At 38.0% G+C, this 27,682-nt stretch overlaps 2 protein-coding genes across 3 annotated transcripts in view; one reads left to right on the forward strand and one right to left on the reverse strand.

Moving 5' to 3' along the window:
• The window catches only part of RABL3 (RAB, member of RAS oncogene family like 3), a 38,479-nt gene extending 34,746 nt beyond the window's left edge, over positions 1–3,733 (reverse strand). The window contains exon 1 of one of the 2 annotated variants that reach the window (XM_087439667.1): positions 3,585–3,733. In XM_087439667.1, coding sequence (XP_087295793.1) covers positions 3,585–3,718 — 134 coding nt within the window. In that variant the 5' untranslated portion in view covers positions 3,719–3,733. The remainder of the gene's footprint in view (positions 1–3,584) is intronic. The other variant, XM_004436524.3, reaches the window with a different exon arrangement.
• A 94-nt stretch (positions 3,734–3,827) lies between these two features.
• Positions 3,828–27,430, forward strand: GTF2E1 (general transcription factor IIE subunit 1). The gene is made up of 5 exons (XM_004436523.3): positions 3,828–3,916; positions 8,824–9,301; positions 16,929–17,130; positions 21,528–21,769; positions 25,720–27,430. Exons 2-5 carry the CDS (start codon positions 8,854–8,856, stop codon positions 26,142–26,144), a joined length of 1,317 nt encoding a protein of 438 aa, XP_004436580.1. The 5' UTR covers positions 3,828–3,916; positions 8,824–8,853; the 3' UTR covers positions 26,145–27,430.
• Positions 27,431–27,682: the final 252 nt, after the last annotated feature.

Below are 27,682 nucleotides of genomic sequence, written 5' to 3' on the forward strand. Positions count from 1 at the left end.
CATCTGTGCCCATCTTCCTCCACTTTATATGGGACGCCGCCACAGCATGGCTTGCCAAGCAGTGCGTCGGTGCGCGCGGGGGATCCGAACCAGCGAACCCCGGGCCGCCGCAGCGGAACGCGCGCACTTAACCGCTTGCGCCACCGGGCCGGCCCCCCTCCTAAACATTTTTAATGTTTCCATTGTAGTTCAGAGAGTTGACATGACAATTTACTTAACCACTCCCTCATTATTAGATATTTAGGGTGTTCTGAAATTTTACTATGCTAAGAAAAGATTTCTATTCAATGTTTAAAATTATTTCCTTAGTATACCTTCCCAGAAGTGAAATTAATATGTAAAAGGAAGTGCACATTTAAAGCTCTTGCTATATATTGACAGCTGTCATCTGGTTACTCTGCCACCAGACACACACACAAGCCTGCAGGTCTTGTTGTACCTCAACAGCACTGTGTAGGTGCTTTTTCATCTTTGTTAATTTGATAAGAGAAAAAAAGGGACATCTCGCTTTAGTCTGCATTTCTCTACCTTCTGGTAAAGATACACATTATGATCATCTTTGTTAATCACTTGTCTTTCTCTCTTATGAATTATCTATTCATGTGCTCTGCCCATTTATCTACTGGGTTTTAGTGCTATCAGTTTACACAACCTCCTCATATATTAGCCGTCTCCTGTAATTGATGAAACATTTTCCCAGGTCTCCCTTTTATTCGTCTTCTTTTTTTACATACAGACATTTAAGATTTTTGTGTACTCAAACTTAGCTTTGTCTTTGTATTTACTGCATTCCATCTGTGACCGTCAGGGCATACTGTTGATATTTGTGTTTGCATGTAGGTTTATGTTGGAGACATATATCTAGGCATTTAGTTATCAGCTTGATGCAAGGCTTGAGCTTCTAGTAACGCTTAACTGTGTCAGAGTAAACATCTTTATGCAGTAATACTGTATAGCTCTCCATGAATTAACTTTGGGTGATAAGAGTTAGCTAACACTGGATGAACTCTAAACAGTAAGAACAACTGAAGTACCAGGAACAATGGCTAACTATTTATTTATTTAAGAATTTTGGGAGGTTCTGATTCTATGTTTTCACCATTAGAACTAAATTAGATCAAAAGAATGCACTTGGTTTGCTGGGGGGACAAAGGCCCAATATAATGAAATAAATACCAGCTCCAAATATAATTGTTGGTAATGTGTTATGCTCATCTCTTATCTCTGAAAGAACAAAGAGAAAACAGTATTTGCGGATTAGTGACACTTTCATGATTCCTAACTAAATTAGCAAATATCTCTATGGGATACAAAAACAAATCTCTAAGTCCCAAGTCATTCCTTTACATATTTGTGAAATCCTCAAAATTTCATGAGGGAAATAAGCCTTTATTCAAAAGTAAACTTTTAAGTTTGAATACAAAGGCAGATGAAGTGTAAAAAGTATATTCTAACCTGTCAGATAGCAAATCACTGTTAAAAGGGAACTGATAAAAAGACAGTAACTGACTTGGCACATAGCTTAACATCACTGAATGTGTGACGAGATTAATCACTTTTCCTGGTGGGCATGGCTGCGACTTCTGTTTTATAACTAAACTATAATGGGGAAAAAAAAAGCTTACTAATTGCCTGATCACTTTTCTACATTTAATGCAGCAGCCAATTCAACTCTGTTATGTAATGCATTGATGTCACAGTTATAACCCCAGCACCTAATACAGTGCCTGCTATGTAATAGGTACTTAAGTATTTTTGGAGGAAAAAAAAGAATAAACCGACTAGTTCCAACAATATGTAACATGGAGGGATCGTTAGATGCAATGGAAAAGGGAATTATAAATGAGTGAGAACACCCACTTCACATATCATAAAGAACCATGTTAGCTCTGGATTCCAGTTCTAAATCCTACTTGATGATACTCTTGCCAAGTCTCTTCAAACTACCACTACTTTCTTCATCCGTAAAACTGAGTAATTTTATTAAATAAACATCACCACTTCAAGCTAAAGAATTGGAATTGACACAAATTGGATTAGGTTAATAGAATTTCCTAATGCAACTTTCTTAAGGGAATATTAAACAATGCTCTCTGTAAAATTTTTCACAATACAAATAGTCTTCAGGCAACGTGAAAACGTTCTTAACCTTCTCCCCTCCCTAATAATTTTGTTCAGTTCTTTAAGGCTACTTCTCAAGCTCTTTGGGGTATGTCCTCTCCACTTCCAATCATCTGGCACAACGTCTTTGCTCATAGCACACATTCAAAGGTCAACTCCAGAAAAGCACATCTATGAAATGCACAGTTAGCATTTATTCCAATTTCTTAGGAGCATAGGAGTGGAGGTTATAGTGAGAAAGAGAAGATAGTGAGGGGGGAGGGAGAAATGCAGACTTCAGTTCTAGTTCTCAAATGTCCAAGGTGTCAAAAGAATTTTAACACTAGGATTAAATTGGGCTTAGCTTCATAATATCGTCTTTATCTTAATTTCTCTATTTCTTACAACTTAGCACATAATGGGCTTTCAATTACGATTAAAGAGAACAAAGAAATAAAGAAGCCCAGCTGAGAGTAAAATAGGACTACCACCCAATATCTCATTTCATAATATCGCTTAGTATAAAGTACAGGGACTCTGGGTTCAACTTGGTTCTATCATTTACATCTCTCTGCCTCACTTTTCTCACCTGTAAAATAGGGTAATAGGGCTGATCTCAGGATTAAATGAGTTAATGCATGCAACGCATTTGGAACAGTGTGTAAAAATTGACTATAGTGGAGCCATTAGAGTTGGAGCTGCCTTTCCAGAAAAACTGCTTTGCTGTCTTGAACCTTGGACTGGGCCAAACCTTTGGACCGGGCCAAAACTGCAATTGTTTTACAAGCAATTGTTTGAGAAGTCAGCAGGAGAATCGATAACTAGGTAGCAAAGACTGAAGATGCGGACTTTCTGAAGATAGAATCAATAAGCAGTCAATGTTTAGCCAAGACTAGCTCTCTGCCTCCAACTGCAATTAAAACTCTTTGTAATACAACCTCCCTTTGCCTTTAAAAGCCCCTGACTTTTACTCCCTAGCGGAACATGTTTTGGATTTCTATCTGAATCTGTGTCTCTCAAACTGCAATTCTAATTGCCCAAATAAATATCTGAGGCTTAAATTGTAGTGATTTTTACTCGGTTGACAAGTGTCATCCTTCTTAGTGCCCGTTTGACCTCCTTAAGGAACAAAATCTCTTGAGGGCATAGTCCTAACTTCTGTCTCCTTTGCCCGACGCCCAATACAGTACTCAGTGTGAGCATATCTTTTAAAACAAAGGAATTGACAATACACGCTAGTCGCCAAGGAGACCAACGTGGAGAGTTTCCAAGGCGAGGAAGGGCCGGGGCTCTACGCCCCCCACCCACACGACGCCGCTGCTGCGTCAGAGCAAAGTCCTCTGGGAAGTGTAGTCTTTAGGGTTGAGAGGGCTTTCCGCCACAGGCCGGAGCCAGTTAGTTGGAGGGGACGGACTAGTGAAGCGGGAAGGTTATCGAATAACTCAAAAGTGCCGGGAGCCCCAGAGTTGGGTTAAACCGCTCACCTGAGTCTCCCAACACCAGTACCTTCACCCGATCCAGGGACGCCATCTTGCCACAACCATGCCGGAGTTAACGCCTGTTCCTGGATTGTAGGCCAATCAGAGCTGAGTATGGACGGCCGAGCCTTCAATTTCATTGGCCAATCGGAGCGCGACTGTCTTGATTGAAGGCTTCTCTGTGCTGATTGGCCCGCCTGGTTAAGAGTAGCTGTGGTTTCCAAAGCTGGTCGCAGGTATAATGCGTTTTCTTTGTCGCACGGGTGGCGTGGCTCGTTTAAGCCGGTAGTTGAGGCGCTGAGGGAAGCTGTAGTGGGAGTGTTCGAGGATTCGCTTTGGTAAACCTTATTCCCTGTTCCTTGTTCTCGGTTCCCTGACCCGGAGCCGCATTTCAGGGTTTCTCCTTCTCTTCGCTCCTCTCTTCTTAGCTACCTTCCTCCTCTTAGCTCCTCTGTTGACTTGGTCCTCTTGTTGGTCCTCCAAAGAACCATTGACCCCGGAGCGGCCCCGTGTGCGACCTCGGGTAGGACGGCCTTGGCTGCGACGAGCGTGGCCCCCGGACTCAGCTGGCAGAGTCCGAGGGAATCTAGGGCCTCGGGGGCTCGCAGTGGGGAGGAGTGAACATTACTGAACCGGGCTCGTGGAGGGCAGCTGGTCCGGAGGTTTCGCGGTGATAGCCGCTTTATGTAGGAAGGCGTGGAGACTACTATGAAATATGGTAACTGAGAAAACCACAGTTAGATGTATAGAATCCAGGTTCTAGAACTGGAATAGTGGTATACTGAAATAATCTACCTGGGCTCTCCGCATCCACTCCTTTTTCCTTTTATTTTTCACCCTGCAGTCAGCATAATCTTTTAAAATCGCGAATTTGATCCAGTCACCTCCTGCTTAAAACCATTTGAAGTTAATGAAGAGGGTTTCCAATAGCCTATCTTTTACTCTGGAAGCAGCAGTGGAGGAAGTGAATTGGGGGAAGCTGGCAGGGTGGGCATGTTAGAAGAACACGTGCTTAGGGGATCTGTTGAAAGTTTTATGGAAGTACTTGCCTAGCTGTGCTGGAGGCTGGAAAGTCATTGGTGAACTATTGTAAGCCCCTGGTCTCAGAGATAGACATGGAGAAAAGTACAAGTCTACGCACCTGAAGGAAGAACGGGAAAGAGCTATGGGAACGTGTGGAAGGGAGTCATACTAAGCTACTCGGGAATCTGGAAAGGTCTCTGAGGAAATGTCATTTGAGATATGAAGGATGGCTAGGAGAAGGGAGTTTGGGCTTAGATTTGGGGGCAGAAAGAACAGCATGTGCAAAGGCCTGGAAGTGGGGAAAGCATGTGTGGCTCATAGAATTGAGACAATGCCAGTCTGTCTGGAGGTGAGGTTGACAAGGGTAGACAGAGTGCAGAGAATGCATTCATTTCAACATTGTTTCTCCAACTCGGTGCCTGGTACACAGTAGTCCTTAAATGTTTTTATGATTAGAATACATATGGTTCAAAAACAAAACCAACTTGCCTTTGGGGTCTGGGCTGGGTAGGGAGATAGGTGAGGCTGGGAGATGACTGATGGACTCTGAGACTAAAAAGAAGAAACGGGCTAGCCCTGAGAAGTCACACACTCAAAAGTCTCCAGAGGCCAGCCAAGCTCCTTCCCTGTTTAAAACTGTCGACTGCTCTTCAGCTTATTGTTTCCATGTGGTAGCATGGCTTCACGTTTTTCCTCAGATATTTCCAGTTTTCAAGAGGAGCTGAAAGTTGAATTTTATGTTAAATCTCACGATTTTTAAATGTTGACAACAATGTAATTGTAATTCAGAAAATTTTCAAAACATACTTTGGGTTAAACAGTGTGGCACAGGATGCCAGTTTGAGACCTCTGACCTAAGTAACTTAAGAAATCCAGAGATTGAGGAGGAGATTCAGCATAAGTGGGGAAGTAGAAGTGGTGGAGGAGAGAACGCAGTGGTCAGGAAGGAGGATTTTAGAACACAGATTTTGAACAAGGTGGCACAGCATGACTTCTTTCCTGAGCTCCAGGTTCATTTGTTCAGCTACCTGCTGGACATCTTCACCAGAATATTCTGTGGTATCTCCTCAAAGACTAGCAACTAAAAGTTGAATACCTCGTTTCTTCCAAACCTGTTCCTCTTCAGGTGTTAACCTATTTCTCATACTAGTACTTTTCTCTTTCTGGATACACTGGCTCAAAGCAAATAGCTACATGTTATTGTTTAATAACATATTAAACTATGTTATTGTTTAATGGGTATAGCATTTCAGTTTTACAAGATGAAAAGAGTTATGGAGATGGATGGTGGTGACAGTTGCACAACCTTATGAACGTATTTAATACCACTGAACTGTATACTTAAAAATGGTTAATTGGTAAATGTTATGCGTTTTTTACCATGATAAAAAAATTGTAAAAAAAAAACACCCCTAAATAGCTATTTAAATTTTTCCTACCCTGTTACTCCATTTCCAATATTATTGGGTCCTTTTGATTTTGTTTCGATAATAAGTTTCATTCATCCTGTCCTCTTACAGTCGTGCTCTCCTCCGCAGCTTAGGTTTGGTTGCTGTATCTCCTCATACCTCCACAGTGCCTGCATCTTCACTTACTTCAGTCCAGTTTTCATATTGTTGTCAGAGTCACTTTCCTAAATAGGGGGTCTTATTCTGAATGCCAATACATAATGGAACTCTTATATCAGCCTTACATCTGCTTTCAAATCAGAACACTTTACACGAATTATGTTATTTCATCCATCCATCAACTCTATGAAGAAGGTGCTGTTTATCACTTTTTATATATGAGGAAACTGAGACTGAGAATTTTCCAAGGTCCTGGGCTAAGAAATGATGGAACTGGGATTCAAAACTCAAAACAATTGGATTGTGGAGTCCTCATGTCGCTCCCTTGCTCAAATCTTCAGGGCCCCCTAAGGTGTTTCAGGCAAAGGAAACAGGCTGAATGATAAGTGGCACCGGGTCCTCCCCATGCGGGATGTGCATTGCCAGTATATGTAATAGCCAGGCACCAGATTTGTCTGGAGCAGTGGTCAGGGACTTTTTCTGTGTATTAGAGATACCTAAAGAACTTTTAAAATAAGATAATTGCTTGATCTGGCCCTCCCAGCCCAGCTGAAAGAGAATCTCTGGGATTGGGGCCCAGGGTGGATATTTTTAAATGCCCTGCAGATGATTCTGCTTTACAGCCAGGGATGAGAATTATTGGTCCGGAAAATGGAGTGTGTGGAGTGGAAGATCAGGGAGGGGAATACAATAGTAGGAAATAACCCTGGAAAAGTGGGTTATTTTGACATTTGTCTGCCATTCTTTGGTCTGTTGGAAGTTTCTGAAGCCATATGTTGTGTTCTGCCAACTGTTGAGCATGTGAAACAAAACAAACCAAAACTGGATTCAAGTACAATGTATAACCAAATTGGAAAGGAGAATAAAATGTATCCAATAGCTACTTTGGTGTTGACTCCAAGCACTTGCTTGACACCCTTAAGCCTTGGGATGATGAGAAGGCTCTAGGATCACAGGTTTTGATCTAGGTGCTACTTTGTTATCTCTTGTATATAGTCATGCCTGAGTATTTACAATCTGAAATATATATTATAACTGACTTTCCTTTTATTTTTCCTTTATTACAAGTAGGGCATTATATTTTTCTCCAAAAAACTATGTGTGTAGATTGGTTATTTAGGAATATCTTTTTAATGTACAGTGGATATAAAAATATTTCTTACAAAAAGATTAAATCTGATAAGGTTGATGATAACCACTGATTTTAAATAAAAGGTTCAATAGAAACTAGTGTTAATAACAGAAGATGATTCCCTATTGAAATAGTTCAATGGGATGTCTCTGTTAAAAATTTCCCTATGGTGTAGGGAAATTTCATTTGACATAGTCTGTGTGGATAGCCTGGTCATTTTTAGTTTCGGGCCTTTTAAATCGATATGGAGGCTATCCTTATTAACAGGTGCTTCCTAAGCACATTACTTACATTCTCATTTATTCATCACAACAGCCTCATTGAGGTACTTGATATCTGTATTTCTCAGAGAGTAAACTGTGGCTTGCAGTTGTTTAAGGGTTTTGCTTAGGTTCACACAGCTACTGAAACAAAACACAGGCTGTCTAACTCTGAATTCCAAAGCCCAGGCTTTTGAACAACATATGAAAGTCTAGCCCATGCCAGTTTGGGCTTCTAGAAGACAGGTTTCTGGGTCATGACAGGAGAATTGTGTACAGTTAGCTTCTGCTTTGTCCTGCAAGGGATCCAGCATTTAAGAATATCTTGAGCTTTTTTTCTTTTTTAAGGACTGTATGGTGTTTACTTAATTGGTCATCAGATTTAACTTTGCAAGGTTGGTAAAGCTATCTGGATCTAAGTGTTAATTTCTTTCAGATTTATAACAGTGATTTTGCCAAACACCCCAACTGGTGATTACTTATACTCTTATTGGTTTGTTATGATTTTATTGTGAGAGCATGACTATGTAAAACATCCTAGAATCTATCTTGGTAGAAGAATTTTACTCAAGAAAGACACTTTAAGGATATGCTAACTGCTGGGTTTCTCGGGGGGGTTCCAGCATTCCAGATCCCAAAGATCTATAGCATTAAGAACAGTGAGACTTCATTTAGCTTTTTCGTGTGTCTCTTTCTGAAGTGGGCTTGATATATTGTATCATTGCTACAAGTAATAAGTTACTTTTTCGGATCAAGCACACTGTAGATCATGAAAATAACTTTAAGAAATATGTCAGGGCCGGCCCCGTGGCTTAGCGGTTGAGTGCGTGCGCTCCACTGCTGGCGGCCCGGGTTCGGATCCCGGGCGCGCACCAATGCACCGCTTCTCCGACCATGCTGAGGCCGCGTCCCACATACAGCAACTGGAAGGATGTGCGGCTATGACAGACAACTATCTACTGGGGCTTTGGGGGAAAAATAAATAAAATCTTTAAAAAAAAAAAAAAAGAAATATGTCAAACTTTTTAGATGTAATCTTTTGTGTACTCTAGAGGAAAATCTTGTTCTCTGTTAAATGCTTAGGTATTACATCTTTTAAAACAATGTTTTGAGTACCTTTGTGGCACTCCAAAAATAGTGGTAGCTACCAGCTACCTAATGGGTTGATTATTCTAGATTTAAAATGATTACTATGTCCTTAGCCTAGCTAATTTTCTCTCTCTCTCTCTCTTTTTTTTTTTTTTTTCTTTTTCTGAATTCAGTATATTTAAAGCTGAAGTTTGCTGCTGAAGATGGCAGACCCAGATGTCCTCACGGAGGTTCCTGCAGCACTGAAGAGGTTAGCCAAGTATGTGATCCGGGGGTTTTATGGCATTGAGCATGCTTTGGCCTTGGATATCTTGATCCGGAACCCCTGTGTGAAGGAGGAGGACATGCTGGAGCTGCTCAAGTTTGATCGGAAGCAACTTCGATCAGTTCTGAATAATTTAAAGGGAGACAAGTTCATCAAATGCAGAATGAGGGTAGAGACTGCTGCAGATGGGAAAACCACTCGCCATAACTACTACTTTATCAATTATCGTACTCTTGTAAATGTGGTCAAATATAAATTGGACCACATGAGAAGGAGGATTGAAACTGATGAGAGAGATTCCACCAACCGGGCTTCCTTCAAATGTCCTGTCTGTAGTAGTACTTTTACAGACTTAGAAGCTAATCAGCTCTTTGATCCCATGACAGGTGAGATTTTTCCAGTTTATAAATCTTTCAAGTAACTTTTAAAAATAAAATATGTATGTATCCTTTTTCTTAAATTGATTCATCTAATTTTTAAACCAGTCATGTATATTATTATAAAAGTGAATGGATTGGTATCGGTCAGCATATAGTCATTTTTAGTCTTATTGTCCTGTTTGACTATCATACTACTTTTAAAAACTTTTACAGAGCCTTTCTCCTTGACAAGGGAGTGTACTCTCCCACCCATGGCCCTCTTACCTCTGTTCCCACCCCCACCCCTTATTTATTTATAGCTGCAGCCTAATCTGAAGGGTTGACTTTGAGGCTTTTCTGACAGCTTTATTTTTGACCTCTTCATTCAACAAATATTTGAGCACCTACTTGTGCCCATCACTGCCAGACAGTTACAGTACAGTGTTTTTAAATGCTTTGTTAGTGGAAGTGCAAAGTGCTGTAGGAGTATGTGACTAGGGCACCTAATCTGAATTGGGAGAAGGCCTCTGGAGGAAGTTAAGTAACAGCTGAGACCTAAAAGATAAGTAAGAGCTAGCCAGGTGAAAGCAGAGGGGCACCTTTTCCAAGTTAGCAAATCGATAAATATTTAGTCTCTTAGCTATTCATTAATGGAAGAGAATTGTCAAAAAGCAACAAATCTGCTTCATTTAATTAAATAGTTTTAAGGATTTTTATCAATACAGAATTCATAAAACATGCATTTTCTAAAAAATGCAGTATGTCTAGCATTAACATGAGAAACTTTAAAGTGCTAGGTTGTCTAGTTATTTTGTCTTGCTATTTGTAAATTAGAAAAGAGACTATAGTTTTGCTAATTACTCAGTGAATCAATTCTGTATTTTCTAGAGGTAAAAATCTAAAGAAAGAGTCAGTGCTGTTAAGTTACATTGTCACTTTGTAGGGCTGAATTTAGGAGTATAGGTCACTTCTTAGTTCATAGATCTACCTTTTAAAAAACTATCTGAAAAATGTAATTTAAACTTGCATACATGAAATATTTTATTGTAAAAAATTACAGATTTATGTACACATTTAATTTTCTAATTTTTGTATATGTTATGTATTGTACATTTAAAATTTTTTTAATGGGAAATAATCCCAATATCAATTAAGATTGTTGACAAAAAGAGCTAGCGATAGCCTATGACTTTTTTTTTTCCTTATTTACTGTGAAGCAGTCATTTTGGATGAAATCATTTTAAGTATTCACATTTGTGTTAAATATTTAATTTGTCTGAACCTAAGTAGTTACCTTGAAAGGGCTTAATTAGGAGAGATCTTGGTTATAAGAAAATCTTAAGCATCCTGAGTATAAGAATTGCTTGAGTGTGCTATAGAGGAAGGTTGTAGAATACGTCTGGGGCTCTTTCAAAATAGACTAGAAAAGTCTCATGATTTTTGCCATTCACTCTAACAGATTTCTTAAAGGAGCTCTGGGTTTTGGTTTTGTGATTCTCTGCAGATGTTGGTGTTACAGTGGTCATCTTCATCACTCTTGACTGCAGTGGAAGGTGTTATCCAGTCCCTCAGAGAGGGTAATCTAAAGTAATGTGCTTCTACTACATTTATTCATCATTTGATTCTTATTTAATTTCATGAAACTTTCTAAAAGAAAGTTGTTCCACTACTTGTATATCAGTATTTAGGAGATCTGTGATGCTCTTTGAATTTCACCTAGGGTTAGTGTCTGAATGAAACTAGTTGTAATCAACAGGTGGCCTGTGGAAGAGATGGCCTAACACCCAAATATAGTCAAGGTTATTTGAATCAGGGAGTTGAGATAGGGTAGGGGGCATGAAAACATTTGCTAAAAAAAAGCTAAAACTGAAACAGTCATTTTGTGGCCAGTCTGAACAAAGACTGTATTATGAATATGAGGGTATGGTCAGCATGAAATGGAAAGAAGGGGTTCAGGAGAGCAAGAGTAAGTCGCTTTACCTTGGTATCACTCAGGGGAGGGTGCCCTGATCAGCCAACATTCATAATCAACTTAATTGGCAGTTATGCCCCTACAGTGAAGCCTGAGGTATCATGGAAAATTCTTAATCATTGGTGACCGTCGTTCTGAGAATGTTCTTGACTTTTGATTGTAATTTGGTTTTTCATTTGGACTTTCCTTTAAGGAGAGCATGTGCTGACTGGGTGATAAACTAGGCCCCAGTCTGTTTGTCAGCTCTGGTGTTTTGTTGCACTGTTAATACCTTGACACCCTGCCTTGGTCTATACATTCCCTTTAGAAATCTTAGTCTGTTTCTCTCTGCTCTCTTCCTGTTTTGCTCAATATTCACCTCCTTCTCCCTCATTTTGAAGAAGATGGGAAATAAACATTTGGTATGTGTATCAAAAAGGAGGAGGGAACTTCTTTTGCTGTGATATTTATGCTCTGTTTAAATTGATAGATTACAGTTTTCATTCTAAGCCTAGTCCTGTACAAAGCTGTTCTATTTCATGGTTTCTATTGGAGATTGACAATATTTCTGACCAAATGATGGGGGTAACTGATGGGCTTCTATCTCCATTCCCATATCAACACTTATTAGGTTGAACTGTGGTTTATATTACCAATTAGGGAGTATTCTGGAATTAGATATGAAGCCTTCTAGAGTTTACTGTTTCCCTGACAAAAAGTTCATAACTCGAGTGTATGGAGAGCTCTCTGCCACTGGACAAAGGATAGTGACTCCTAGATGAGCATTGGGAATTTCTGTGCTCAGGAAACTCTGAGTCCAGCAAGAATTGTTTTACCAGTGTTGATTTGCACATAAGCCAGTGATCTTCCCACTTCAGTTTACAGATTTTCCCTACCCCTTCTCTTATTCCTAAAGATTGTAGGTTCTCTCCATACTTTCCATTTATATTTTGCCTTTGGTGTTCTTGGGTTGAACTCTCTCCAAATGTTTGATGTTTGATGTTTGGTATGCATAGATACTCTATTTCACTAAAATGGAATAGCCTAGCCTTTGCCCACTAGTCCCTGGTTTCAGAAACTTAATCAGGCAAAACCAGCTGTTTTACTTCCTGAAATATGGGTGTTTTGTGTAGTTAAAACAAAGACAACATGACATGAAATCCCTCAAATTATCAAAATAGCATCTTGTGGTTCATAAATGTATGTTTTAGATTTAGCAAGCTTTCTGACCACGTAAACAGACTTAGAATTTCTACTTGAGCAATCTCAACCATGGATGATTGAGTTAATGGCACTTCTAAGTTAAATTCAGCAACATGCTTCCCCAAAAGGGAGGAGGAGATCATATTCTCTTTTTAGATGTTAAGGTTAGATTATATGGAAATAGCTTTATATTTTCCATTTTTAATTTAAAATTATGCAGCCATAAAGCCAGAGAAATTTTTGAAGAGAAAAAATTGCCCACAAAACCACCAGCCTTTTGCATAATACCTATAATTACAATCATAGCCAAGAATAGTTTGTGAACTCTTGGTTCCATAATGTATCAAACTCCAGTTTCTATCTAGTGTTCAAAATGTATTTTAATAGATATGATCCCCCCCCCATTTTCCTTTCCACCCCTTTTGGGCACTTCGATTTTATCTATTTTTTTGCTAGTATACATTTGATGCTTTGAATACTTTTGTGTATATAGCATTTTATTCCTGTTTAAGTTTTTCTTTAAGAAGAATTCTCAGCAGTGGGAATAATGAACAAAAGAATATAGTTTTAAAGCCTCTGTAAAGGCATATATGGCACTGTCGTTTTATTGTGGGATAAAATTGTTAGATGTTTGAATTAGAAATAGTTTGGGAGCTGCTGTTACTGAATTCACCTAGAGACCTGGGGATCTCATTTTAAATAAACTTTGAAATAAGTTAAATTTTTAAAAAAGGAATCTTGTAAGTGTGTATTTAATAAAATCTTAGAAATAGAAATTTAGAGATTATTTTATCTAGTTCAGCTCGTCAAATGATGTGTGTGTGTGGACGCACATACACATGCCTATGTTGTACTCTAGGGTTTGGAGGATCGTACAAAGTAATAAATAAATCGAGGGCTATATACATCTCTAGGATGTTTTAGATTGAATATTAGGGAAGAATATGATAGCTTTCATGGAGTCTCAGCTTGTTTTGTGTGGCTCCATGGAAAAGCCTTAGAGACAGACAGATTTTAGGATTAGTATAAAAGAAGTCTTTAATAACTAAGTCTAAAATAAAATGTCTCAACTGCTAAAAATAGCCAACAGTGGGAATTGTTGTAGCTCTTCCAGTGGTTGGTTCTGAGTCACTTGGAATATTCAAGTAAACCCCATATCTACTTGGGGTAGTCATATATAAATCTGGGGTTAAATCATAGAATCCCTTCTTGCTTTGTGACTGCAGGTAAAGCTTTTTGGTTTATAGACAGATCAGTTTCCTGATCCCCATTTCATTAAAATTCCTCTTTAATTCTCTTACCTAACATTTTTAAATTGTTAGGGTCTTACATTTGTGGGACTCTTCAAGACTTGTTAATAGTGTTTACCTTCATAGAGTGGGCTACTTTTTCCTGTCTTCATCTTGTTCTACTTAGGACAGGAGATATCTTATAAGCAGTGTTTTCAATTCCTGAAATGCTAAAAACACAAACACAAAAAAATCTTTCTAGGATTATTTTGCTCAATTGCTGAATTGGAATCTTGCCCAGGATGGGTTCATTACAAAATTATACTGGAAAGCTCAGAGGTGTGGATTTTTTTGGGGGGTGGGTGTGGGTATTATTAGAATAAGTTAAAAAAATTAAAAATAAGTTATAGAAAGATGTAAGGAACAAGTATCTTCCTTCTTTTACCCCTTCTCCCCACCTCACCAAACCCTTAGCTCTGATTTATTTATTTATTTATTTTTTTGTGAGGAAGATCAGCCCTGAGCTAACATCCATGCCAATCCTCCTCTTTTTGCTGAGGAAGACTGGCCCTGAGCTAACATCCGTGCCCATCTTCCTCCACTTTATGTGGGACACCGCCACAGCATGGCCTGACAAGTGGTGCATCGGTGCACACCCCGGATCCGAACCCCGGGCCACCAGCAGTGGAGTGCGTGCACTTAACTGCTACACCACGGGGCCGGCCCCTCCGATTTTTTAAAATAATTTTGTTGCTATTGATTTTGAGGATTTGAGAGCTTGTTTTAAAAAAAAAAATTCTTTTGTGTTTTATCTTTTTTGCATTTTGATGCTGATTACATTGGAGCTAATTTATTTGTGAAGAATTGCTTTTTAGTTTTGATACTGGCATATAATATTCTTTTGATAATTGTCTTTCAAATAGTCATATCTAAACCACAGACTTTTTGCCTGCTCACTGCGTGTTGAAATGAATTTGATTTAGGCCTAATTTAGAGAATTTATTGCAAGCTTTAGTATTTACCCAAGTACCATACTTCAATTTGTTATTTTCCCTCCCAGGCATAGTACATTTTTTCCCCTTTATAATGAGTTCCAGAATCTAGGAATGATACATGATTAGACCAAATCTAGATGTGTGCGTTTAAGGAAGGACAGAAACCAATTTGATTGATAAATTGAGTTTTGAGGTATGGGGTTTTATTGTGTACATCATTAATAAATTTGAGATCTAAATTTAAAAATACATTAAACCTTGATTTTTTCCTTTTGCATGCAAACAAATGAGTATTTTACAGTGTTATGTGTTCTGTAGTGAATTGTTAAAGGATGATTTTTCAAATTCCTTTTTATTATAGATAAAATAATTCTAGGAAACATATAACTATATTCCTGTCACGTCTGTTACTATTTTATAATAGCAATTCCTTTTCCATACATTTACCCTTACCCAATTAAACTGAAGAAATTTGCTTTATGAAATAAAGTTTGGAAATTAGAATAAAGGTGACTTTTTGAGACTAGCGTTTTAATATATGTGCCCCTGAACATTTTGAGGTATAAAAGTTATAACAAAGGACTTGATAATACTTTCAAAGAATAGCCCAAGAATGACTGTATAACTTCTGTATATTAGTTAAGAGGGGGTTGAGTGCTTTTGGAGAATTCAAAATAACATTTGTTTTCTTTCTTCTAAAAATACATAAGTAATATAATGAATATATGTTAAGGACTCAAATAGTAGAAAAATAGGTAGAATAAAATGGCAAACTTAGTTTTTCCTCTCTATGTTCTCCCACTCAACCCAGTCCCTACTTGTCCCACCTTTCAGTGTGTTAACAACTGTTAAGTTTTGTGGTTATCCTTCCAGTCCTTTTACATTACATCCCAACCCTACCTTACTGCCCCCCATAAGCCCTTTTGAAATCTAAGAAATCAAAGTGATTCTTAATTAAGTATTTTGTTGTTATAACAGCTTATAGTTATTAATGCTTGGCCAACTTCTGATAGTATTGTCAGGTTTTTTAGAGCACTTATTACATAGAGGCCTTTTGCATAATCACTGTGTTCAGTGGACATCATTTTCAGAATTTTTTTTTTTTTTTTAAGCCATACTATACCATAGTAAAGTGACAGTGTATTAGGATTCTAGAGCCCTGGCTTCTAGTCTTGGGCTATGTTGGTAACTATTATCTTGGGCAAGTCCTGTAATCATTTGAGGACTTTTTGTAGCATGTGTAAAATAAGTTCAGTTTATTCTATACCATGTATGGTTTCTCTCAACTCTAATTTGAAAGCACCCTTTAATTTGGAGAATAGTTGACATTTTAAAAGTATATATAGGCTTGGGATTGTTTTATCACTGCTTGTAGAGGTGACTGTTGGTTAATTTGAAAGCCTTGGTTAGCAATTGAAACTCTTGGTTATAGTAGTGTTCTTGTAGAGAACATGCTCTGTTCAATTATGCCATCATCAGAAACACATTGTGACATAATGCAGAATAATATTTACAATTTTCTGGCAATCTTATTTTCCCAAGATCCCCAGTTCACTCCCTTTCCCTATATATACAAAATCCATAAAATATTCAGTGGGAGGGGAACCAATGTCCAAATATGCTTCCTAAGGTGTATACGGTGGTTGGATTTTTAGAGTGTGGTAAAATTAATCTGATATGTTAGTGACATGTCTTGAAGTTTTATAGTTTCCTCTTTATCTCACTAAAATCCTAGGAGTTCTGGTTCTAGATACTTGGTTTTAACATGGAACTGTTAATTGTCTTTTATTTTTTTTTTCCTGGAAGCTTTCTGAGTCAGGAGGAGTAAAATACTTTTTTTTTTTCTTCCCCAAAGCCCCAGTGTGTAGTTGTGTGTCCTAGTTGTATGTCTCTCTAGCTCTTCTATGTGGGACACCACCTCAGCATGGCTTGATGAGCAGTGCATAGGTCTTAAGAATTTGGTTTTAAGTTAAAATAAGTATAAATATCTTAGAAATATGATTAAAACTGTTTGCTATGCCGCACTTAGGGGTGAAATTACTTTGAAATCCATCAGTGATAGATGGATAGATATGTGATAAATATAGCAAAATATTAATTGTAGAATCTCGATCGTGGGCACGTAGATATTCACTGTAAAATTCTTTCAACTTTTCTGTAGATTTGAAAATTTTAGTAATAACTTGGAGGAGGAGGAGTGGAGATATAAACTATTTGCTAAAGGCTAGACTTGAGGATTTCTCTTGCATGACCTGAGACTTTTGTTTTCTCTGTAGGAACTTTCCGCTGTACTTTTTGCCATACAGAGGTAGAAGAAGATGAATCAGCAATGCCCAAAAAAGATGCACGCACACTCTTGGCAAGGTTTAATGAACAAATTGAGCCCATTTATGCATTGCTTCGGGAGACAGAGGATGTGAACTTGGCCTATGAAATACTTGAGCCAGAACCCACAGAAATACCAGCCCTGAAACAAAGGTGAGTGTAGGCCTTGTGTCTTAACCAAGAACACCTGGGAGCTCGCCCTTGTCTAACTACCTGTACTTTGGAGAGCAGGAGTGGGTAAGTAATTTACCAGGAGACTAAACACTATAATGTTACGTGGATTCTAAGTTCTTCCACACTTGGCTTATTAACTTGTGCCTGTGGTGAAATTTGTTTGTACTGAATGCAGAACAGTGTGGGCCTTAGGCAAAAATCTTTAAATAGTCAGATTTGACTTCAGCTACTCACTCTGCTTGGGCCTGCTACAACTCTGCCAGTTGTTATCTCATCCTCAGTTGGTTGTGCCTCTTGGGGATATTTGAATTTTCCTAGCCAAGTTCTGAGGGGTGAAGTTCTTGAAGGGATACAGCATTCGCTTTTTTGTTTTTGAAGCTTTTAACCACACATATCTCGCCTGCCTTAGTTTTCAGTGCAACTTCCTTGAAAGTGAAGTATAGTATGTGTTACCTATGGGTTAATACTTCTGACTATGGCTCTCTATTTTTATCAGTGTTCCCTAACGTTTGAATTGCAGAGAATTGTTGGACTTTCAGCAAGCCAACTGGTTGGTGATATTTAAAGTCTTCCTATCTTTCTTAAATGGAATTCCTTGCCTTTTCCATCATCTCTTATTTAACACTCACCTTAAAGATCTTTAAAATTTTAGTTTTGAAATAATATTCTTGCCTTACCCTGAGTAGGAGTTGTATCTTTTAGAAGTTCTAGAATTTTTAAAATAATCTAAAAAGATTTAAAACTGAATTGTCACTAGTGTCATCATTAAGAGACATTCTATTTATAGAAGAAATTTAAATATGCAGAAGGAGTGAACCTAGGTGTCTCTCATCTACATTTTCTTTAGTATACATTTGCTGGTGATTTAGATTTGTCTGTGTCTGTGGGGAAGGTAGAAATAAAATCTGAACTCTCCATAGTTAAACTTACCTTTTTTTTTTTCGAGGCCATAATAGTTTATAACATTGCAAAATTTCAGTTGTACATTATTATTTGTCAGTCACCATATATGTGCCCCTTTACCCCTTATGCCCACCCCCAACCCTCTTCCCATCTGTTAACCACTAATCTGTTCTCTTTGTCCATGTGTTTGTTTATCTTCCACATATGAAATCATGTGGTGTTTATCTTCTCTGTCTGGCTTATTTCGCTTAACTTAATACCCTCGAGGTCCATCCATCTTGTTGCAAATGGGACGATTCTGTCTTTTTCATGGCTGAGTAGTATTCCATTGTATATATATACATCATCTTCTTTATCCATTCATCAGTCAGTGGGCACTTGGGTTGCTTCCACGTCTTGGCTATTGTGAATAATGCTGCAATGAACATAGGGGTGCGTAAGTCTCTTTGAATTGTTGATTTCAAATTCTCTGGATAAATACCCAGTAGTGGGATAGCTGGGTCGTATGGTATTTCTATTTTTAATTTTTTGAGAAATCTCCATACTGTTTTCCATAGTGGCTGCACCAGTTTGCATTCCCACCAGCTGTGTATGAGGGTTCCTTTTTCTCCACATCCTTTCCAACATTTGTTATTTTTTGTCTTGGAAATTATAGTCATTCTAATGGGTGTAATATCTCATTGTAGTTTTGATTTCCATTTCACCAATGATTAGTGATGTTGAACATCTTTTCATGTGCCTGTTGGCCATCTGTATTTCTTCTTTGGAAAAATGTCTGTTCATATCCTCTGCCCATTTTTTGATCAGGTAAAAATATCTTTTACAAAATATTCTTCCAAATTTTAAAATTTGTTTGACTTGTATTCAAATCTCTCCTGCCTCAAACTGGAATAAAACCAATCTTGAGTTTCTGTAATGGAGTACTGAAAACAAAAGACTTAAATGTAGTCTTGTACTAACATTTATTTTAACTGTCCTGTTCTTTTTCTCTACTCTTCATGTTCTTCTCTACTCAAAGTACTAAATACTTGCTAACCATCAGAAGATAGTCTTCAGAGTTAATTCTAAAGATAGAGCATAGATAAAAACTGTGTGTTCAAGATTATACACAGAGAGAAACAGAGTAGCTTCAGAAAGAGTGAGTGACTCATTTAAGAGTCTGGATGAAGGGGAGACAGATAAGGACAGGGATGTAGTGGGCCAGGTCAGAGCTAGAGAAACCTTGGGTGGAGAGAGACTGAAAAGACATATGGTTAGCTCAGGGAGACACTTTGGGGGCAAACAGGCATATAGAGCAAGCTCGACACAACAAAATAAGGATCTTGGCTTGAGGATAGTAGAGACATTAAAAGGAGTCACAGAGACAACTGAGTAAGAGAGAAGAGACTCAGAATGTAGGGCAAACATAGAAACTCATAAATACAGATCACACCCAGAGAGAAGAGAAGAGAAAGAAAAGTGAATGCTTGAAGGAGACCAAAATTCAAAAGGCAGCTTCCACCAGAGTGAACAGATTATAGTGAAGGCAGTGACGCAACCTTTTGGAAGACAACATGGAACAGGTAGAAGATAGAAAGAGCATGACTAGGGACAGATAAAGATTAGACTGAGACAAACCTAGTGAATAGTGTAAAAGATAACATTAGATGAACGCAGAAAGAAATAAAAGGTAGAAAGAAACCAATTATTTGCAAGTGCAGCATAAGACTTTAAAATATAGCAAGACAAATAGGTGGATTGGGCACAGAGAGGTGCCTAGTAGACCTAGACTCAGAGTGGGAGAGCAAATAACTGGTATGAAGGCCATGGGAAAGGATGGTTTCCAAAGCAGCGCTGGGTATAGCTAGAGGCAGTAGCTAGAAGGCATGGATTAAATGACTGGACCGGCGTGGATTGGACAACTGGAGAGTGCACATTACTTGATAGCAGAAGTGGCAGTGGGCCTGTAGAGATCCAGAGGCAGAGCAGGAGGGATGGGATAAGCCCAGCATTACCTCCAGAGGATGGTCAGAAACACAGTGCTCTCAGGGAGCAATGCAAGGGGCCATCAGATACATGGGCAGAGATATACATCAGAGAAATCTCAACTGAGCATGAGGCAGAAGGCTCAAGTAGATATAAGTGGGCCCAGAAGAGCAATGGAGTAAGCAGGAATGAAGTAGGGCCAAAAAGAAGGAAAAATAGTGAGTGGCTTCTGAGAGAGAGAAGTGGCACAGGACATAAAGACAAGTGAAGACAAGTATTGCTTAGGCTTCAAATGAGACAGGCCTCCACCAGGAGACAGTCCAGGATCCAGGGAAAAGATTTAGAGAAAAATGAAAGAGAAGTAAAGGAGAAACATGGGGCAAAGAGAGTCAGTCAGTGGACACTGAAAGGAACACAGCAAAAGGTATGGAGACAGAGCAGGTAGTTCATGAAACATGAAGATAGTTTAGGGGATAAAACATAGCTGTGTAAAGAGAGAAGAAGGGAGAATCATGCACAGAAGTTGATGCAGAAAGCATCAGTAGCAAGCAGAGAAAGACAAGGCATGAACTTAAACACACAGAATCAGGTATATTCAAAAGAATGTGGAACAGACTGAAAGTGAAACAAGCAGACAAAACAGAGCAGCAGAAAGACTGAAAATTTGGCTTAACTCATAGAGATGAGGAAACATAAGTGACTAGAGAAAGATAAGGAATGAGCAGGCCTGGAACAAGCTGAGAAGATCGTGGGTAGCAGAGGTAAAAAGCAAAACAAAATAGACTGAGAATTAGATCATGGTTACTGGGTAGACATAATGGTGGGGGGTGGACATGGAGCATCAGTGTAGGTGCAGAGATGGAAGAATACAACTCAGTAGAAGAGAGGCTGATCTGTGCATAGGGATATGCCTTATTTGGTGAGTAGCCGGAGAAGAACATTAATTCTAAGTTGAGGTCTGGCTTTGTAGAATACTTTTCTAGCTTCTCAGCATGCCAAAGAGAAAAGTGCACAAAACCACTTAGAATTATTCTGGGTGGAGCTGAGAGAATGCTTTTAAAACCATAACATGTGTTTTGTTTGTTTTGATTTTTTTGTTTTGTTTTTTAAACAAAATACTCGTGAAAGATGTGACTGGGAGAGATTTTTGCCAGACCAGTGTCTTTAAGTGGATTATGTCACCATATCATTCTCCCCTCTTCCTAAGTAGATTTATTGAAACATCTTAAACTATAAAACCTTAGTCAAAAAAAAAAAAAAAAAAAAAAACTTAGTCATTTATATGCACCAGAGGATCCAGGAACTTAAATATAAATATGATATATTCTTCTAACCCATTCAGTTTTCACCCTGAGGTGTGAGAGAGGTTTCTCAGAATTGTTAAAGCATGATTGCTAGAGAGCATTTATTTGTAATACTTCAGTGACCACCTCCCCAGCTGCCCTTCTTTTCCAACACCAAGACTTCAATTTTTCTTCTTCTTGTCCTCCTCTGATCTTTTTATATAGCAAGGACCGTGCAGCAACTACCGCTGGATCTGCTGGCCTGGCAGGTGGGCACCACCGGGAAGCATGGGCCACCAAAGGTCCCTCCTATGAGGACCTATACACTCAGAATGTTGTCATTAACATGGATGACCAAGAAGATCTTCATCGTGCTTCACTGGAGGGCAAGTCTGCCAAAGAGAGACCCATTTGGTTGAGAGAGAGCACTGTCCAAGGAGCATATAGTTCTGAAGAGATGAAGGAAGGTAAGAGTAGAAGTCAGTAAAATGAATATGTCTTGGGTTCAGTAGAAAATGAACCTGACTTAGCGGGAAATTGCCTGGGCAATTCTTAGTTTTATTAGTAATCCACTATATCTGTTTTACCAAACATTTGCATTATATTAGGAAGTAAGAAATTGAGCAATAAGCATTAAAGCCAACCAATATACTTGTATTATCCTTCAAACTTAGTTGAAATAATAAATAGACAGCTTTTTAAATCTCCATTTTTAAATTTGAGAAATTACTATCTCTTTATCTTAATTTCTTGGAAAAGTGCTATTGTGTTCAAAGTGGCCAAATTCACTTCTTTATTCTTCTGTTGCCCTAACTTACGTGCATTTTTATTTCTCTGAATTGGGACCCATAACTATACACTAGTCCAAACTTTTTTATGTTGTCTCCTCATAAACACCAAGGAGTTTGTGCTATTTGAATTACATAAAAAGATGCTACCTGAGTAAAGAATCAAAGATTCTCACCATCCAAGAAGATTGGTGGAACTTTATACTAGAAGATTTTAGAAATCTCTGTGAGCCCTAAAGTGTTAAGAATTGCATAATAACCAGAAGTTTGAGAACTGCAAGATTTTACTTTTTAAATTTGAGTCTTAAGTTACTGGATTCAAAGACTTTAGGTGATGGTGGTTTAGGAGTGTGTAGAAAATAGGAGGTAAGACCAAACAAAAATTACTCAGAAACTAGGAAGCAGAGACGAAAGGAAGTCTGTACCTCTGGTTAGATTTCTTCAGCATTAGAATCTACGTGCCCCTATTCCCAGGTTGTGTATTATGACTAGCATATCACCTGAGTATGCTTCTTTAATGCTAAAGAATCATCTAAAGAATCATCAGTAACTGAAAACCACTTGATTTTGGCCTTTCTCCTAACCTCTTTTTCCTTCATAATTAGTATTTACTGTGTGTGCTAAGAATTGTAAAAGTAGTGCGGAGTTGGGTAGTGATGGTACAGGAAATACTAGTAGTGTGATTCTCTTGGTGTTTTAATTCCAATCAGAAAAAGTTTTCCTTGGCAACCATACTTCACTCTCCCTCCTTCCCACTGATTAGCTTGGCTGTGATGTTTAGTTATTTCGATTCAAATTGTTTTAGATTATATAGTAGTTGTCCACTATTTAATAGGTGTGTTTTCCCCAACTTGGCTTCTTGCCTGTTCTTGAAGCAACCAAACCTTCTTTTCCTTGAAGTTAGAAGCAAAATTAAATACAACTATTGTTAGGCAATATTAAATACAGTTAGACTCATAAGCTTAACGTTTGATGTTTACAATTCCTAGAATGATAGAATTTGATTCATAAGGCCTTAAATAAGTCATCTAGTCTACCCAATTTAGTTTTGTGAATATTTCTTTCTATATAAAATAGGATAGTATTGCTGTCATGTCTAAATTTGTCTTTGTGAAGTTTATGATAGTAGAATAGGCTCCATCCAGTGAATGTGTGAAGTGAGTCTTATTTGTCCTACACTTAATTTTCATCAGACTTTAAGTCTTTTTAATATCTTTCAGAATTTTATGGACTTCAGTCATGTCCTCATTACTATACTGAAAGTTCTAATTTTTTTTGATTCTGCTTTCATTACAAATAGTCCTCTTCCCTCAAGCCACTTCCACCCACAGTTTTAGTTTTATTTTAATTGTCTTTTTCTGGACCATCTTCAATCATATTATACTTTACTTGATACCTAGTGACCAGAACAATACATGTTGTTCATGTGTGGATTTATCATTAATGATTTGAGTTCTGTTTCCAATGTCCTTCTGGTTTTTGCCTAATACTTGGTTGGTTTGGTTCTGGAAGCATATGAAGACCATGTGCCCGGATTTTTTCAGACCCTCTCCTGCCCTGTATCTGATAGCTTGGACCATGTCTTTCAGTATATTTTAGATTATTTTTCTATAGGCAGATTTTCTTTTGCCAGTATAGAAGTAGATGGTCCCCGACCTATGATGGTTTGACTTAGGATTTTTCAACTTTACAGTGGTGTGAAAGCAATATGCATTCAGTAGAAACCATACTTCGAATTTTGAATTTTGATTTTTTCTTGGGCTAGCGATATGTGGTACGATACTGTTGTGATGGTGGGCGGTGGCAGCGAGCTGCAGCTCCCAGTCAGCCATGCGATCACGAGGGTAAACAACGGATACACTTAGAACCATGCTGTACCCAGACAACCGTTCTGTTTTTCACTTTCAGTACAGAATTCAATAAATTACATGAGATGTTCAACACTTTATAGGCTTTGTGTTAGATGATTTTGCCCAACTGTAGGCCAATGTAAGTCTTCTGAGCACGTTTAAGGTAGGCTGGGCTAAGCTATGATGTTCAGTAGGTTAGGTGTATTAAATGCGTTTTTGACTTATGATATTTTCAACTTACGATGGATTTATTGGGACATAACCTCGTCGTAAGTTGAGGAAGGTCTGTAGATCTGCCACTCTTCTGCCCACGTATACAACCTTCTGCTCTTCCTATATTTTTTTGCTATCTTCTTGGCCTTTAAGCACCCAGAATTGCTTAGCATCATCTGTGAACATGACAATTTCACAATATACGTTTTCTATGTAATTTATAACTATTAAATAAGACTATTCCTACAACCAATGTTTCTACTTTACCATCCAGAGATTTGTTCATTTACCTTTATTTTTTGTTTCTTATCTTCATCTATAACAGAAAAATTCCTTTTTCTCCAAATCTCTCAAGACCTTTATCTGTTAGATATGACTTGATTTAGTTTTCAAAACTAAATTGCTTTTCCCCAAATTTTATATTTCTTTAAACATTAATCAAAATATTATGTTGGTAATATTAAGCTATTTGGAACGTTCTTTTAGAAGCAGTGATTGCTGTAGAGACTTGTATGCATTCCTTGTCTTTTCCTGTTGAAGAACTGCATTGGCAGTAAGGGCTCTAGGGAGGAGGTTCAGCCTTTGGCAGCGTTTTAAAGTAGTTAAGTTTGATTTTAATTCTCAGTTTTACATCCATGTTATCAAAAGCCTGTTTTCTCTGACCTAAACTTTCACCTTGTGAATTCCTGTTTCCCTTTCTCTTATCTGCCCAATATCTCATCTCAGGAGCTAATCCATTCTAATGTGTTAATGAGAAGATGCTTTCATTTCATCCATAGCCAGAATTGACCATTTCTGAGCCTTCTCTTGATGATAATGATGATAATATTCTAAGTGCCAGGCTTATCTTAAGCACACCACAAATATTCACTTAATCCCCACAGTAATCCCGCAAGGTAGATGCTATGATTTATTTCGCTTTTTGTACTTGAGAAAATTGAAGCAGAGAGAGATGAAGTAACTTGGCCCAAATCATGCAGCTAATAAGCGTTAGAGTCAGGATTTGAATCAAGAAGCCAGGTTCCAAACAACATTTTTAATCCTTTTATATATTTTAAATGGCGATATGTTTAATATTATTTTCAGAATACAGAATACAAATGTTTTTCTTAAATTTTTCATCTGTAATATATCAGGCAAGATGTGTACAGAAAATGATAGGAGGTGTGTGGTGAGAGACACTTCATTCCTGATACTAGATTCCTTTTTATAAAGAGTTCAAAGTATGCTTAGTTTGCTTTAGGAAAATAAAGCTGCATTTATTCACTCATTTATTAAATATGTATTCATTGCCTAACAAATGATAGGCACTATTCTATTATTTAAATAAATAAAATTATAAAAAAAACAAAAAAAAAACCCATGTACTTAAACATTATGCTAAAGTTCCAGTTTGTGAGAAACAGCTTGAATATACTATAGGCAGCAGCTCAAAAAATGGAACCAGTGAAGTCTGTGTTGTTTTCTAATATTATCTTATATTTAAATATAATATATTAACATATTATTTCTTTTATTAGGTATAAAGGAATGTCTTATATTAACTTTCTGGGTTTTTCCTCCCAGGTGGCATAGATATAGACGCATTTCAAGAGCGTGAGGAAGGCCGTGCAGGGCCGGATGATAATGAGGAGGTCATGCGAGCCCTGCTCATCCATGAGAAGAAGACCTCCTCTGCCACGGCGGGCTCAGTGGGGGCTGCTGCTCCTGTGACCACTGCCAATGGCAGTGACTCAGAGAGTGAGACCAGTGAGTCGGACGATGACTCCCCACCCCGTCCAGCAGCTGTGGCTGCACCTCATCGGGAAGAGGATGAGGAAGACGATGAGTTTGAGGAAGTAGCAGATGACCCCACTGTTATGGTAGCTGGCCGTCCATTCTCCTACAGCGAAGTGAGCCAGCGGCCAGAGCTGGTGGCCCAGATGACACCAGAGGAGAAGGAAGCATACATAGCAATGGGACAACGCATGTTTGAGGACCTCTTTGAGTGAGCTTTCCCTACCTTTTCCTCCTTTCTCTAATGCTCACTTCAAAAAGAAATTCCCTACCTTTGAAGACAAGTATTTAAGTGGCTTTCTGACCCTCTTGATGTAAAGCAACTATTAATCTTGCACAGAGAATAATGGGAGAGAAAGTTTGATTTTTATGCCAGAAACTTCCCAAGAAGGTAGGTTGGCTATAAGCATTCCTTTTCCTGCTATTACTACAGTATTAATATTGTACTGTATTTCCTTATCTAATCTTTTTTCTTTCCTTTTTAAGACACATTTTTCTCCCTTCTGAATGAGTGAGGGAAGTCTGTAAGGTAGATTCTTCCTGTCTGTGTACAGAAGCCCACCATAATAGGTTACAGTAATTCACTGAGCACATCCGTTTTGTCTATTCTGACAAGCGTTCCAAAAAATCCTGATATTGCTGCCAACCACAGCAGCTTACCAACAGGCAAATCATTGATGAGGGAAAAAACAATCTTAAAACTTCATATTGCCTCATAATTGAGGATGGAGTCAATATGTAAGAGGAGGTGGGAGTGTGTACAGAAGTGGGATGGATATGCCTAAATCTCATGATCAATATCTAAACCAAAATTTGTGTCTTGGGAACTGACCTGGCTGGTAGATTCTATTTTGGTTTGGATGTTGGATGATAGAAAACAGAAAGTGTGGTAAACCCATATGAAGAAATTAGAAACAAACATGGACATAGGACAAGGAGTCCATGTAAAGGGCTGAAGAGTAGACATCATTGGAAACAGTGCCTTTTAGAATTGCCTGAATTTGTGCTGATTTGGAAATCCTTTATATAAAGCTGAGACTGGTCTCCTTTTCCCTTCTGTAGTGCTATAAATCGTTCAAAGAGGCCATTCCAGCAGAAACCAGCATATAACAATTGATTACTCCTCTCTTTCTCTCTCTCAACGTTGAAAGCCTTGTCTCCCTTTTGATTCTTGTCAGACATGATATTTTAGAGTGCATCCAGTATATTGTTGAGCATTCTAACCTCAAGGAACATAGTTTATTTTTGGTTCTGATATGTAGCATGGTATTATTCCCTAAGGCAGAAATTCAGAAATAAGGAACTTTCATACAAGGATCTATAACAATTGTATTTTTTGTATTATTTTCTCTTGCATTGTGATTTTTAAGTATTTATCATTTATGTGTGAAGTTAAGATAGATTTTAGAGTATCTGAACCTTGTATGAAGTGATGTTTCATTTACCTGGGTTGTATTAATGACTGAATGTTGACAATAAATCTCTTTTATACTGACTGAAATTTGTTCATTTCCAGCTCTGTGACATCTTGGAGCATAATTAAAATGAATACTCGTCCCATTAAAAAAATGTTTCAGACTTTTTTCTCTTATTAGTTGTATCCCAAATAATAGATGCAATTGTATATGGTCTAAACTTTGTCTGGCAATAAGTTGCCTTAAGAATGACTTTTATGTATGTGCCTTGTACACGTGGGGCTATTCAACTTTTAAACATTGTTTTTTAAACTTTCATAATTCTAGAAAGAAGTTCA

The sequence above is a fragment of the Ceratotherium simum genome, chromosome 15 (assembly GCF_057802395.1).
Source record: "Ceratotherium simum simum isolate JZ-2026a chromosome 15, ASM5780239v1, whole genome shotgun sequence".
Lineage (NCBI taxonomy): Eukaryota > Metazoa > Chordata > Mammalia > Perissodactyla > Rhinocerotidae > Ceratotherium > Ceratotherium simum.

Bases quoted from the DNA above. Each gene is read 5' to 3' on its own strand.
- GTF2E1 (XM_004436523.3), top strand. From the start codon at position 8,854: ATGGCAGACCCAGATGTCCTCACGGAGGTTCCTGCAGCACTGAAGAGG. The intron at 17,131-21,527 runs GTGAGTGTAGGC...CTTTTTATATAG, and splicing joins ATACCAGCCCTGAAACAAAG to CAAGGACCGTGCAGCAACTA. The intron at 21,770-25,719 runs GTAAGAGTAGAA...TTTTCCTCCCAG, and splicing joins TTCTGAAGAGATGAAGGAAG to GTGGCATAGATATAGACGCA.